The sequence below is a fragment of the Citrus clementina genome, unplaced genomic scaffold, assembly GCF_000493195.1.
Source record: "Citrus clementina cultivar Clemenules unplaced genomic scaffold, Citrus_clementina_v1.0 scaffold_9, whole genome shotgun sequence".
NCBI lineage: Eukaryota > Viridiplantae > Streptophyta > Magnoliopsida > Sapindales > Rutaceae > Citrus > Citrus x clementina.
The window spans coordinates 29,229,978-29,244,801 of record NW_006261964.1 but is presented as its reverse complement, the minus strand read 5'-3'; the positions used below and the strand labels follow the sequence as shown (position 1 = coordinate 29,244,801).

At 35.1% G+C, this 14,824-nt stretch overlaps 2 protein-coding genes across 2 annotated transcripts; one reads left to right on the top strand and one right to left on the bottom strand.

Moving 5' to 3' along the window:
- Positions 1 to 1,189: 1,189 nt before the first annotated feature.
- On the top strand, positions 1,190 to 7,006 carry LOC18033573 (methyltransferase-like protein 1). The gene is made up of 7 exons (XM_006421916.2): positions 1,190 to 1,296; positions 1,843 to 4,615; positions 4,961 to 5,044; positions 5,160 to 5,261; positions 5,343 to 5,451; positions 5,768 to 5,919; positions 6,499 to 7,006. The coding sequence occupies exons 2-7, from the start codon at positions 1,919 to 1,921 to the stop codon at positions 6,922 to 6,924; spliced, it is 3,570 nt and encodes a 1,189-aa protein (XP_006421979.1). The 5' UTR covers positions 1,190 to 1,296; positions 1,843 to 1,918; the 3' UTR covers positions 6,925 to 7,006.
- A 59-nt stretch (positions 7,007 to 7,065) lies between these two features.
- LOC18032020 (sec-independent protein translocase protein TATB, chloroplastic) lies at positions 7,066 to 10,304 on the bottom strand. The gene is made up of 6 exons (XM_006421915.2): positions 9,945 to 10,304; positions 9,714 to 9,835; positions 8,811 to 8,870; positions 8,561 to 8,720; positions 7,561 to 7,704; positions 7,066 to 7,484 (listed from the first exon to the last, which is right to left on the bottom strand). Exons 1-6 carry the CDS (start codon positions 10,192 to 10,194, stop codon positions 7,429 to 7,431), a joined length of 792 nt encoding a protein of 263 aa, XP_006421978.1. The 5' UTR covers positions 10,195 to 10,304; the 3' UTR covers positions 7,066 to 7,428.
- Positions 10,305 to 14,824: the final 4,520 nt, after the last annotated feature.

The following is a 14,824-nucleotide window of genomic DNA, read 5'->3' as shown; positions in this document are numbered from 1 at the left end:
AAATATTAACTCGGCTCAAATCTGGCTTAGAAATAAATCGGGTCCGTCCGTCCATTTAAAAAAAGTGACATTATGTCCTTATTTATAAGTAAAGATAAATAAAAAGATTAAGTTTATAATTTAAGAAATAAATATATTTAATATAGATATTTTTATAATATAATATTTATCTCTCATTCAGTTCTTTTTATATTCAGATAAAAGTTACAAAAAAAAAATTTCTATTCAAATGTAAATGTATAAAAATCGAACATAAATTATAAAAGAAATATATAAATACAATTTAAAAAATATTTAAAATTAATAAAATTTCATATTTGAGATGTTTAATATATAAGTTTTTTGAAGTATAATAACACGTTCAGTTGGCAAAGTATTTTACATGAAAAGAAGAGATTTGAAATTAAAACCTCGTTGACACTTGACATGAGGAATAAGACGGTTCATTAGCCAATATTAAAATAAAAAATTGAGTGACCATAAGGGTTTCAATGGATTATAATCAGGGTTTTGCTAAATTACAGCCGCTGTATTTTGCTAAGTTACAGCCGTAACTTATATCCTATACAAAAATCATATCATGCGGATCTTGCTATCTTTTTTTTTTTTTTAATGAGAACTATTGCTCATTATATTTACAATCATACAAATATTGAGACTCGTTTATATCAATTCTGATATGGCACCGCTCAAATTTTTAATCATCTCAAATATTCGAGAGATGTCAACTCTTATCCTAGGAGAAATATTGTCTTCACTCAAGTTCTGAGGCTCCGAGGAAGGAAATTTAAATTAAACCCCTGCAATGCGTCTGCGAAGGCTCGAACTGCTTCACTCACATTTGTAAGGGAGTGGCTCTAACCACTTAGGCTAAGCTCAATTTAAATTCAACAAATTTTTGTTTAGAGGCTCGAACTGCTATCTATTATTATTTTTTAAGTGTATTTTAATAAGGTGCAAGTTATATTAGCTGTAACTCAACAATTGCCTTATAATTATGGTATCAACTAAAAATGCATTTTTCTTTTTATTTATTTATTTATTGTAACTACAAAATTAAGAAATGTTTTAAACTGGGGTATCTGTGTAAGGTAACCAAAAGTTTTGGGCCATGTCATCATGTGGGTAAATTACTAAACTTACCGAATCAATTAAATTAAAAAATATAATAAATGGGAAAATACAAATAGCAGGGTTTTGTTTTCTCCTTCGTTCGACGATGTTTCTCTTTTTCAGTCACTCTCAACGTTAAAACCTCTTCGCGAACTTCTCTACGGTTCCCTTCGTCCGGGGAATGTAAGTTAGATCTCTCACGCTTCTACTTTTCATTCCACAACTTCGTGAATAAATTTTTTTAGGATTTTTGTTGGTTTTTTAAAAATTTTTTAATTCGAGTTCTTAGATTTGGATGTCCAAGATTCAATCTTAAATTAGTGGGGGGTCCTTTCGTTTAGTGTTCTCTAAATGGGTTGTAATTGGTATTGCTGTTAGACCTCTGCTTAGTTGATTGTAGCGCAATTTCTTGGGTTCTTCATGTTAGGTTGTTTAGTTTGCTTGTATGCTTCTAGGTTTAAATTATGAAGAAACTCTATTAAATTTTAGTTAAATGGTATGAAAAGAGAAATTTATCCGAAGCGAATTCAGAAGCTGGATTTTAATTGTAGTGGGAATGGAGTGCAATGAATTTTAGTTCTGGGGAAGTAGAATTCATTTTGAATTCTAATATGTACTATCCTCTGTTACACTGCAGGATTTTTGTTAAAAGGAAAATTCTTATTCAACAAATTTTTGTTTTATAGGCTCAGAAGGTACTTATTCATCCTTTTTGTTATACAATTTCAGGGTGATTTGTTTGTAGCGTCATCAGTCATATTGACGGGTAGCCTGTTTCATTACACAACTCCTTGAGGGCATTGCAATGGATTCACCAGAACGTAGTCGGAGTTATGCGAAACGAGAAATGGAGGATGGTATTGATGTTAAGAGTGAAAGGGCCAGGGATGATGAAGAGTGGGAGGGCAGTGATAAGAGGAAGCATAGGTCAAGCAAGTCTAGAAAGCCTAGCAATGGAGAAGAAGCTGAGGGATTAGATAGTAGTGGAAGAAGGAGGAGTTCTGGTGACAGAAACGAGAGTCGTAAGAGGCCTGGCGGCTCTAACAAAGCAGACAGTGATGAAGATGATTATGACACAAGAAAGGAGCAACGTTCTAAGCAGTTGAAGAGAAAACAAGAGGAGAGTTCCTTGGAAAAGTTGAGCAGTTGGTATCAGGATGGAGAAATAGATAACAGAAAAGATGGTGGAGATAAATCTGGGAGCAGAGGGCATAGTCGGGCTGATGAAAGTGAGAGAAGAAAAGTGAGTTCGAAGTTTTCGGAGCATGAGAGTTCCAGGAGTGGAAGTAAAATCAAGGAAGATAGATCCCATGACGGAGAGTTTGAGAAGACACTGGATAGAGATTCAAGGTACTCTGATAAAAGGGAAAGTGGCCGTGATAAGGGTAATGATTCTTCTGAGCAAGGCAGAAGCTCAAGGAGGAGATGGGATGATTCTGATACTCTCAGGAAAGCTGAAGAAACTAATTATGAAAGAGCTGATATGAGAAGTGGAAGGACTTCTGATTCTAAATATGAGAGTTCTAAAGAGAGAAGTGCTTCTGCAAGACATGAATCCAGTGAGAGTAAAAGCAGGGGTATTGATTCCAACAGTGAGAAGGGTATCAAGTCCAACAACAGGGAAGAGAGAAGGATTGATTCTGAGAAGAGCAAGAGCAAAGGCAGGTCAGAAGCTCTAGAAGAAGAAAATAGGGCTAGTCCTATTAGTCACGAGGACAGATCTGTGAGGGATAAAAATGAGAAGCACAGGCAGCAGAGAACTCCAACTGCTCGAGATATTCCTGAAGGCCGTGAAAGGTCGTCGATCAAAGATGAAGATGGAAATACATGGATGAAAGATAAAAGTGTTAGGGAAGTTGGGCGCTCAAATAGGTCCAGGACCCCAGAGAGAAGTGGTAGACGTCATCAAGATTCAGAACACTCTGAGGGGGATTATGAAAGAAGCATTGACCTTAAACGGAAGGAACATGAAAAAGATAGTCACAGGGACGATAGAACAAAGGCCAGAGATGATGGTTGGATTGACAGGAATAGGGATCGGGAAGGTTCGAAAGATAACTGGAAAAGAAAGCAACCCAATAACAATGACAAAGATTCAAAAGATGGGGACATTTTTTATGACCGTGGCAGAGAATGGGAGTTACCTAGGCATGGTCGAGAGAGGAATGACCATGATAGGCCTCATGGTCGGTCAGGTAACAGAAAAGATGGAAGTAGGGGTGAAGCTGTGAAGACATCATCAAATTTTGGAATTTCAAACGAGAACTATGATGTGATAGAGATCCAAACCAAGCCTTTGGATTATGGAAGAGCAGAGGCTGGGCCCAGCTTTTCCCGGAGACCTGAAGTTGGCCACCAATCCGATGTTCAGTTGGCTCCAAATGAACAAGAGTGGCCATATATGGAAGAAGATAGGGCAAAAAGAAGTGACATTTATGGATCTGGGCTCTCAGGTGAGGATTCAAGAGACAGATTTATGGATGATGGTACCTCTATGCGAGATCTAAATTCATGGAGAGATGAGATTGACTACAAGGGTGGTAAAGGAAGAGGCCAGAAAGGTAATCTGTCCGGTCGCCCTGCTGGTTCTGCTGGTGGTTCACAGCCTCCATATGGAAACCCGGATTCTGGTTCGTTTGGTAGAACTCCACCACAAGGAGGGAAAGGTAGTAGGGCAGGTAGAGGAGGAAGGGGCAGACTTACCGGGAGAGACAACCAACAGGTCGGGGTGCCATTGCCTATGATGGGGTCACCTTTTGGACCTCTTGGAATGCCACCACCCGGACCAATGCAGCCACTGAACCCTAATATGTCACCTGCTCCTGGTCCTCCAATTAGCCCTGGTGTCTTCATTCCACCTTTTTCTCCTCCTGTGGTCTGGCCTGGGCCTCGGGGAGTTGATATGAATATGCTAGGTGTCCCACCTGGTCTCTCTCCTGTTCCTCCTGGACCATCAGGTCCAAGATTTCCTCCTAATATGGGGACTCCAATGAACCCTGGTATGTACTTTAATCAATCAGGTCCCGGAAGAGGGGGCCCTCCCAGCATGTCTGGGCCTGGCTTTAATGCTAATGGACCAGTAGCACGAGGGACAGCACCTGACAAACCCTCTGGTAGTTGGGCCCCTCCTAGATCTAGCGGAACCCCTGGTAAAGCTCCTTCCAGGGGAGAGCAGAATGATTACTCTCAGAATTTTGTTGACACTGGTATGCGACCCCAGAATTTCATCAGGGAGCTAGAGCTCACCAATGTTGTAGAGGATTACCCCAAGCTTAGGGAGCTTATACAGAAAAAGGATGAGATTGTATCCAAGTCTGCTACTGCTCCAGTGTATTTCAAATGTGACCTGCGTGAATTTGAGCTGTCCCCTGAATTCTTTGGAACCAAGTTCGATGTTATTCTTGTGGACCCTCCTTGGGAGGAATACGTTCATCGAGCTCCAGGTGTTGCTGACCAAATGGAGTACTGGACATTTGAAGAAATACTCAATCTAAAGATTGAGGTAATCTGTTTGCATATCACATTTCCTTGCTGATGTTTTTCAGTAAGAAATGAGTACTGTTTTGTGCTTGTCCTTGCATTGGCATTTGTGGCACCAATGATATAATTGTTTAACCATTAATTTTAAACTTATCATTTTTTTAGGCATTTCATATGATAACAACATAGTTCCCATAATTGGATATACCCTGTTACTTTGCCATATGTAGTAATGTCTGTAGTTGTGAATGCATCTTATACAATTGTGGCTTTTGGAGATACGATGCATTTTTTCTTGTCAAGTAAATGCCATATTTCTGTCTTTTGACCAAATATTTATCCATATTTTGAACCATTTTATTCTCAGGCAATTGCAGATACGCCTTCTTTTATCTTCCTTTGGGTGGGTGATGGTGTAGGTCTTGAGCAGGGTCGCCAGTGTTTGAAGAAGGTACATAAATAGAAAATGAGTGGGATGTTGCTTTCCCTTTAGCTGTAACAAAGTTATGTGCTGTGATGTGCAATCAAGCATTATATAATTTAACTGTATGTTCTTGGTAATGCAGTGGGGTTTTAGGAGGTGTGAGGATATTTGCTGGGTGAAGACAAACAAAAATAATGCAACTCCAGGGCTGCGGCATGGTCACACCTTGTTTCAGCACTCAAAGGTGGATAGAATATTTAGTTTCCATCATGGATACTCTTTTACATATTTGATATTTTCGTGACATAATGAATTTATGATGCAGGAACACTGTTTGATGGGTATAAAAGGAACAGTCCGTCGAAGTACTGACGGTCATATAATCCATGCCAACATTGACACCGATGTAATTATTGCCGAGGAACCTCCTTATGGTTAGTAATATACTTGACATCTTAGACACTGATGTTAGGAGTACGCATCTATATAATTAGTGTTTATTTGCTAGTCTTTTGCATGTGAAGGATTTACATGAAAAGACCACATAGGAATCTATTATCGTAAGTGTGCCGTGAGAAAAAGTTAATATGACGAATAATTATAAAAATTCTTGCTTTAATTGGAAAAACATATGCTCAACATTGTGCTCTCCTATGATAGAAATCATGGCTATATACTGAATCTCTTACACGCTGTTCAATATGGGTTACTAGGCACTAACTGAAAATTCTTCTGCCAATTACATTGTAGGTTCAACTCGAAAGCCTGAAGATATGTATCGGATAATTGAGCATTTTGCCCTTGGGCGCAGAAGGCTTGAGCTCTTTGGTGAAGACCACAATATCCGATCTGGTTGGTTGACTGTTGGTAGTGGACTATCTTCATCAAATTTCAATAAGGAGGTATTCTATTACTTCAAAACATGATTGATTGTAGTAGGGGAATACTTTTATGCACATTATTTTATCTTCTTTCTGAAACTGCCCCATAATTAGGCATAATTTGGACACCATTTGTAAAATGCCAGATTGGTAGTCAGTTTTTTCAAGACTAGGAAGAAAAGCATAGTTTTTGGCCTTCTTAGTATTTTGCAATGGATAACATTTGGTTGTTTGAGGGAATAGTATGGGAAATATAAGAAGCTTGATTCTTGACCTAAAATATGAAAAATCTGCGTCAAATGCATTTGCTTCTCTTTTCTTCAGAAGAATTTGCGCCTCTTTTTTTGGGTACTGGGAAAGGGCAAAGGTTGGTTTATCTTTCCCCTTGTCAACCTTAAATCATTTTAGCTTGGATATATTTTATAACATGGTGAGAACAATATGCAAACTCCAAGAAAATTTATAATTTTAACTCCGTGCTCTTTTTTGCCCTTTTTTTTCCCCTTCGTGGAAATTGAACTCCTTGCTTGTGATTGTTAATGAGTTTCCTTACTGTTTTCTGAAATGGACTTTGACCGGAGGGATTTTGGGTGTTTTCAGGCATACATTAAAAGCTTTGCTGACAAGGATGGAAAAGTTTGGCAAGGAGGGGGAGGACGAAATCCACCTCCCGAGGCGCCCCATCTTGTTATGACAACCCCTGAAATAGAGCTGCTTCGCCCAAAGTCTCCTATGAAGAACCAGCAGCAATCAGCATCCATTTCAGTGACACCCATTAATTCCTCAGGTAGAAGGGCCACTGGAAATTCACCCCAGAATCCCAGTGCCTTTAGTTCAAATCAAGAAGCTTCTAGCTCTAACCCCTCCACTCCGGCGCCATGGGCATCTCCAATGGAGGGATTTAGAGGACGGGAAATGGGTAACATGCCTTCAGATGAAAAGTACTTTGATATGTATTCATTTAGTGGGCAGGCAAATGCCGACTACCCAGATTTTGAAACTCAAAGACAAATGAATTTGTTGTAGCAAAATTTTGAGCATTAAACTGCTATGTTACTTTGTAACATGATTTTGTTCCGATTTGAAGTATAAAAGGAAAAGCCATAGCTTCCATTGTTATCAGTGAGGCCTAAAACCCTGAAAACCGCTCTTGAAAGGAGGCAGAAGTTACTTTGTAGCTTCTAGGGACTGAACTCTTTTCCCCAGAACCGTCGATTAAATAGAAAATTAAACATGATCTTCCCTTCCGTAAAAAGTATCACTCAACCCTCGAGATACAGCAACATCTTCTGTAATGATACACAATGACAAATCACTTTCTACATGAATTCAAGCCCGCTCTGAAAATTTCTAAGAATATACTATGACTATCAACAGAAACCTTAGAAAGAAATGACAAAAATCAGGATTGGAATTTCATTCGGCTATCCTTCTTCTAGTGAGCTTTCACGTTTCACTTCTGAGCTTCTGAAGGAGGGACTGGTCGTCGGTAGCGTTCCTTGGAAGCAGCACACTTGTGATGTATCATCTCTAATTCTTAGGCTTTTGGGGTGGTGGCACTGCTGAAGGAGTTTCTTTAGCTGTATCTGGTACAAATTGGTACAAGTTATGTTAGTGAGGGTAGAGCGAGAGAGAGAAAGAGATGCAGAAGAATGAACGAACCCTGAGGCTGAGTTTGAGGTTCAGAGAGGCTTTCTCCTTGAGGTGATTGCTCCTGCTGGTGGGCTGCAGATGCCTTTAGCTGCTCTTCTGTCATTTTTAAGTATTCTTCACTGGTGTATGCTTTGTTTGCTGATGCAGCACCATCTGCAAATTAGGATAAATCACATGAATTCACCAGAATTCTTTAAGGATGACTTTACTAACCCTATTGAATGCAAATCTTACAAACACAACAAGCAAGGATCGAGAACAATTTTCTAAGAGGACCGGAACAATTTTCTCAGGCACTACTAAATTGAAAGGAATATTTGTCTAACTAGAAATAACTGCATTAAAAAGATCAGAAGGAAAATGAAAAAAGAAATTAACTGCACAAAACCCTATTATACAATCATTAAAAAACCGTAATACTATAATCTCTTAAAATCATGTTGATTAAGCTCTTAACTTTGAGAAAATCTTTCACTGCAGTGAAATTCAGGAAAAATGTACTAAAAGTGGATCATCACAACCAGAGGTTTCTTATACTTTTGTTTGTAATCCTCTTAGCCGGTGAATTATGGAACTCATGGCCATTTCTAAGTGCAGAAATTGTACCAGAAACGTTGTGGCAAGTGGTTCAGTTGTCTTGAAAGCCAAATGAAGCCTATTGGGCAGTTGGGGGCCCCTTCGTCCAAGCAACATGGGAGTAAACAAAACTTTGGCGTCCATTTGTGTTCACACTCTTTAGTCTTACAAACAAAGTTGGAGACAATTTACGTGCTTTAGGACATAAAATTGCAAGAAGGAAAGCAAGTTAATTGGAAAACTATTTGCATGTTAGTAGGAGGTTTCTCATCACAGAGGCGCAATTCTGAAGAGGAAAAATGGTCAACAAAATTTCTGAGATAAAACTATGTAACAATCGACATACACACTGAATGAAGGATCAAATTCAAAGATACTAATACCCATTGGATGGTCACAAAACATAATTAAATAGATATGCTCAATCACTCACTGGGGTCAGCAACTGTCTGAGAATCCTCAGTGCTGGTAACTGATGGAGGAGTTGACATGGTGTCAGTTCTGTTTAAGTTGTTTGGGTTTTGTGTTGAAGTAGAAATGTCATCTAGACCAATCTCACGTTCAAGGGTGCTCTTGAATTCCCTAGAAACATCCTACATGGGTACAAACATGATAGTATTCATTATAGCATCCTTGTCAAACTTGACCTCAAGCAAAAAAAGGGGAAAACTAATTAAACCAACCTGAAGTTCTCTAATGGTGGGTTGAAATGCTCGCAGAGTTTTCCCCAAATTCCGAGCAACCTTCATTTAGATAACTGAATTAAGATTAGAAAAATAGAATTATACATTATAACGCTAAACTCTGAAAGCAATCAAAGGATGATCCTAAAGGCACCAAAAGAGCAACAGCAGAGTCAACTGATCCATAATAATGACAATCTTATTACACTAAAATGAAAAATGAGAAGGCATATCGCAAACTAGAGGCTATTCACACGTAAATTAACATATTTCAACGACAACACAACTGACAAAAATAGTTAAACCTCTAGATTTCTTGAGTAATACAGAGTAGATGACATCAAGATGAAACAACATATACCAGCACTAATGCACCATTTAGCTCTGGCAGTAGTCCTTATCACTACTGGATAGGTTGGTCATCAAATATTTGAGCTGTGTTATATTGTCTGACAACTCCCCTAGGAAAGATACTACATTTACTCACAAGCCAAGAAACTTCATATATTTCAAAGTAGAAATCCTCAAGAAAATTCTCAATCTGCCTGATGAACATTTAACCATGAAATGTATGGATTTCTTCTCCTAACTTTAAAGAGCACTTTAAATTCACACACCAATGTCAGACCATTGCTGACTGTCTATCGCAATTACATAGGGACCTTTTTCTCTCTACAGAATATAAACTCCCCTCTTTTCACAAGCGTTTAACCAAATAGGTAGCAAAAGATCAATATTCTAATATTCATGCCTTAAAACTCATGGTAAACATAAACATATCTAACAAACAGTCTGGTCAGCCCAAAAATGATCCACGTGCAGAGATAAGTAAGCTTTTGTATGTGTGTATTTATGTATATGTATATGTGTGTGTGTGCGCGCGCGCGCGCGTGTGAAACTCACCTCAGCAAGACCTTTGGGACCAAAAACCAACAAAGCCACCACCCCAATAACAAGAGCCTCAGGAGCTCCAACTCCAAACAAAGATGCATAAAACACACCCCTTTTACACCTTCTCTTCTTCTCTGCACACACCATTTACACCAAAAATTTAAAAAAAAAGAAAAAAGAAAAAAAAAGAGCATAACTTTTCAACAACAAGGAAAGGAATCAATCCCAGATAAGAATCAGTACCTAATAAATTAACAGACTTTGGTGTGACTGAAATACCCAGATGCTTTAATCCACTCCATTGTGAGAAAAGACTCGAACCCAGTTGCGGAATCGTTGTGGAAAGATGAAAATTTGTTGTTTTGGGACAGGAAATTGGGGTAGCAGAAGAAGATAGTGAGTAGACTGATGGTCTTGAGCTAGTGTAAGAAGGCGATGATGAACACAATAACAATGCATGAGTTGATGAGGCCATGACCGTCACTATCGTCATTTGTTTCAGAGCAAAATGTGATGTTGTTTTTTGTTACGGCCCAAAATTATCTTGATAAAAGCAAAGGTCATCTGTTGAGAAATTTTGTTGCCATTTTTGTCAGTTGTGCAGCCAGCAGTCGTGGCTGTCGATTGTACTTGTGGTTTGATTTTGTTGCTGGACATATTTTCGGGGAGTTAATATGGGCCAAAATTTAGCTTAAAACATTGGGCTTTCTGCAACTGAACTCTTGCTGTTGGGTCTTTATAAACTTTGGGCTTACCCACAAAAATGGGCTGACTGTGAGTTTAAAACGCACAAAAGAAGTAATTACACATTTTCTTTTTCTTTTTTTAATATTATTACATTTACATTTTCTACGTCCTAGGTACAAATTAAGAACGGAAAAAAATATGTGTGAGGCCCAATGGTGCTCTGCCACATGGGCCCTATGCTAGAACTCACTAATATTTTTAATATTAAATTTAGTTGTTCCTACCGTGGGATCTGTTGTTCTATCGGGTGAGACAATCCCATACAAAACATTTTCATCAAGAATCTATTGGGAACTTTAAAGGTATACTAGTATTGCATGCATATAATAATAAATACTCCAATGATATAAAATTTATCTACACATTTATAAACATATATATATAATATTTTGTTATTGTGTATATAAAATAATCGCTAACTAAAATAAATATTTTATTATATCAATTTTATTTTATTATTTCAATATTATAATAATAATAATAATAATAATAATAATATCTTTAAAGTTAATAATTTTATTTCTTAACTAATAAGGTTAATTTTAGATTTTTATAATGTATATCAGGATATGTATAGAATAAGATTAAGTATAATACTGACATTTAAAATTAGATTTTGAAATATTACCCCTTACTTACTTTTCAAAACTTATTGTAGGATAAGGTAATTTTGTTTAAAATAATTTATAAAAAAAAATTACTAAATACAAAAACTAGTTTTAAACTTTTAAAAATTATTTTTGAGCCACCAAAATGAATCTCAAATGAATTATAAGTAAAATACAAGCCAAAAGTAGTAGTGGTTGCCGTGTAATAATGTGAGAACATGAACGCAAATGCAATATAAAATTTTTAGGAACTCGAGAGAAAACGGATGAGAAGATAACTCTAAGGATGGCAATGGATCGGATCTGACCCAAGATCCATGTGATCCAAATCCAATTGGATCGGATTTGGGTCGGATTAAAATAGATTTGGATTGGATTTGGATATCGATGTGTGGATCTAAGGCGGATCTGGAGCAAATTCGGATTTATCTTAATATCTAGATCTAAATCCATATCCACTCACCATTTAATGTAATTTTATTTTTAAAAATTCTTAATAATTATCTAATTATAAATGATGATAAAATTTATTCATTAACATGTATTTAAGAATCTTAAAACTTAAAGGTACTTAATTGATAATAAGACAAAATTTTATCAAGTGTAAAATAAAATTAAGATATCCTGTCTAATTTTTTTAAGTTTTTCACTCTACAATTTAGTCTATTTATTCCTCTTTAGTCTACTCTCGCTTTTCCACTTCATTTGAATGCTTGGATCAATTATTTAATTGTTACGAAAATCGATAGACTTGAGTTTGTTTTTCTATCATTTTCTCATAATCTTATTTATTTGTATAATCACTAATCAATGGTGGCTATCAACTATGAAATAATTATGTTAATAATATATTTAGTTAAATATGATCATAATAAAAATAATAAAGCACTGAATATAATAAATCATTTTTAACTTATATGTTAATATTTAATGATATAGGAATGATGATAGTGTGCAATGGATATCAAGATGGTAAAGGAGACATTATAATATTATAATGATCTTATTCCTGCAATTACTTTTGATCGATATTTTATTATCTTTCTTATTTATTTATTTTGGTGTAAAAGTAGAAGCTACAATACTTATTAGATTTTTTATACAAATTATATAATTTAATTGTTACCAATGCATTTTAGTCTTAAATTTTCTTTCTAAAAAAAGATTGATCTCTTATTATTGAAATTTAAAATTCATGATGGATCTAGAGCAAATTTGGATTTTAATTTTTCTTTTTGGATTTGGAGCAGATATAGATCTTTATTTTTTATTTCGGATCTAGATATGGAGTGAAAAATATAAATCCATGACGGATCTGGAGCAGATATAGATATTAATTTTTATTACGGATCTAGATCTAAAATAATATAGATCCAATCCATATATGCTTCACTGCCATCCCTAGATAACTCTCCTCCATTATTTATTTTACATTGATGAGAAGAGGAATTTTTATTCAAAATTAAGCATACCAGCACCACGAAAGCAGATATTAATTATTATGAAAAATTACTCAAGAAGTCCAAATGCACTTTCTCAATTATGATCTATGCACGAATAATGAATCAATAATATTAATAATCAATGTCGATTGATTTTTTTATTTTATTTTTTGTGTGGATTACAATCAATGTGGATTTTAATAATGAAGGAATTGACCCACGATGATTTGTCATGTCATCAAAAGCTAATGTAAAAAATAAAGATGGTGTCAATGACATGCACCTCAGGGCAAACCCAGGCATGAACCTATGAGGCTATGACAAGACACAAAGAAAATTAGGGAAAAAAAATGTATTGTTTTATGTTCTTAATTCATGAATGTAATGTTGTAGGGATATTTCAAATGCAGATACCTTGCGTTTTTTTAAATGAATCTTTAAATATGATTAACAATATCTACTCATGCAATTGATTGTAGTTAAAAAAAAAAAGTCTTTATTACTTTTAATACATTCTATTTCATTTATTGGAATCTTATCACGTGTTATCCATAAAGTAATCATGTAATAATAAATACACACATGATAAGACTCGATGAATAAATCAGGGCGAAAGCTTAGTTCAAGCGGTAAGAGTATTACTTTTTTAAGATTAACGTCTTGAACTTGTTTGAGCTTTTATTAATGGAGAATTAGATGAAATTCAACCATACTCTTATTAAAAAAAATCAATGAATAAGTAAACATAAAAAAAAAAAAAAACATTGAAGACTTTTCATCGTAATTAAATAATAATATTGTCTAATTTCAAATTAACATTTTAAGACGTAGAAAACGAACAGGTCGAGTAATTACTCTAATAATATCCTATTATATAACTAAATAATAGCTGAATTGAAATTAAAAAAATAAAATTTGCATACAAGAAAATTATAAGTAATAAATCAAGTCTCACCTACTTGATAAGTTGAACATGTGGTGTGCCGGGGAAGCTTTTGCCGTGTAGGGCCAAAAAGACACAAAGCCACCACATAAGAGGCCAGTTTTTGAGAAAATATCCAGTGGGTGCACCTCTTGGTGGACCCAATAATAAAAGTGGCTTAAGAAAAGCTACCTTTATTCGCTTCTTCTTCAAAAGTTTTTTATTTATTTTTTATAGCTATTATTATCATTTTTTTTTAACATTATTAGTCTTTTTTGTGGTTACACGAGTGGATCTAAAAAAACGTTATCATTATGTTTGAAGAACCTTTTTTGTTTTATAATCTTGTAAAAGTTATGAAAAGATAATGTATAAAGTTATGCATAATGGGAAAAAAAAACATTTGCATGGGAAAGAGGTTAATTAAAAGTTAAGAAAAGTTGATTAGAATTTTAGAAAGAAACCTAGTAAGTTTGTTGCAACATCATCACCGAATTAGTGAAAAGTAATTATGAAATTAAGGTAAAGGTAAAGGTTGTCAATGCAATAATTTTAATGACATGATATCATAACCCAAAAGTTTTTTTTATATATATTTTTATTTTAAATTGTTATATCACAATTCAGTGATGTGAAAACTTTTAATAAGAAAATTTATATTTAATGAAGGCGATCTCTAACTTATATTTATTATAACTTATGACCAACAAAATTAATATAAATATGAGTAATTTTTTTGTGTTTCGGTATCTCTATCATCGATAAACTAACAATATTTTATTGCTCAAACAGTGCAATCTATTCTAATTAATTTATGGCCTTTTTAAAATGTAATTAAGCGATTTTTCTTTTTTAATTTTTTTCCCTATAGAATTAGGGCATTGGGAAGGTACAGAAAAGGTTAAAAGGTAAGAACAACGAAGAAAAGATGAAAAAGATTAGAGACTTTAAAAAGGAAGTTAGCGGAAAGGGCCTTTTTTTTATTGATAAAAAAGTAAAAAGAGTAATAAGGCCAAAAGGGGAAGAGGTTGTGATGTCGTTATCAATAGCGTTAAAAAGGAAGCATATAGATAAAATTTTGATAATTGATTGATTATTATTGCTTAGAAAGGACCACCGCCCGATCACAATATATTATTAATTTAATTTGAGAGGAGAACACCAATTTTTTTATTAAAAAAAAAAAGAAAAAGAAAAAGAAAAGAAAAGAAATAGGGTATGTCGCTATCTTACGCACGAGGGGTGCGCACGAAAACCGATTCAGCAAGTGAATGTGCGCACACACGTGCACAGCTTGACAATAAAGCTTCTCTTGTTGGCTACAGAGTAAACAATAATAATTGACAAATATAGAAAAATAAATTAGGCTCTTGGTCTAAAATACCCCTCTTCAGTCTTCACCCA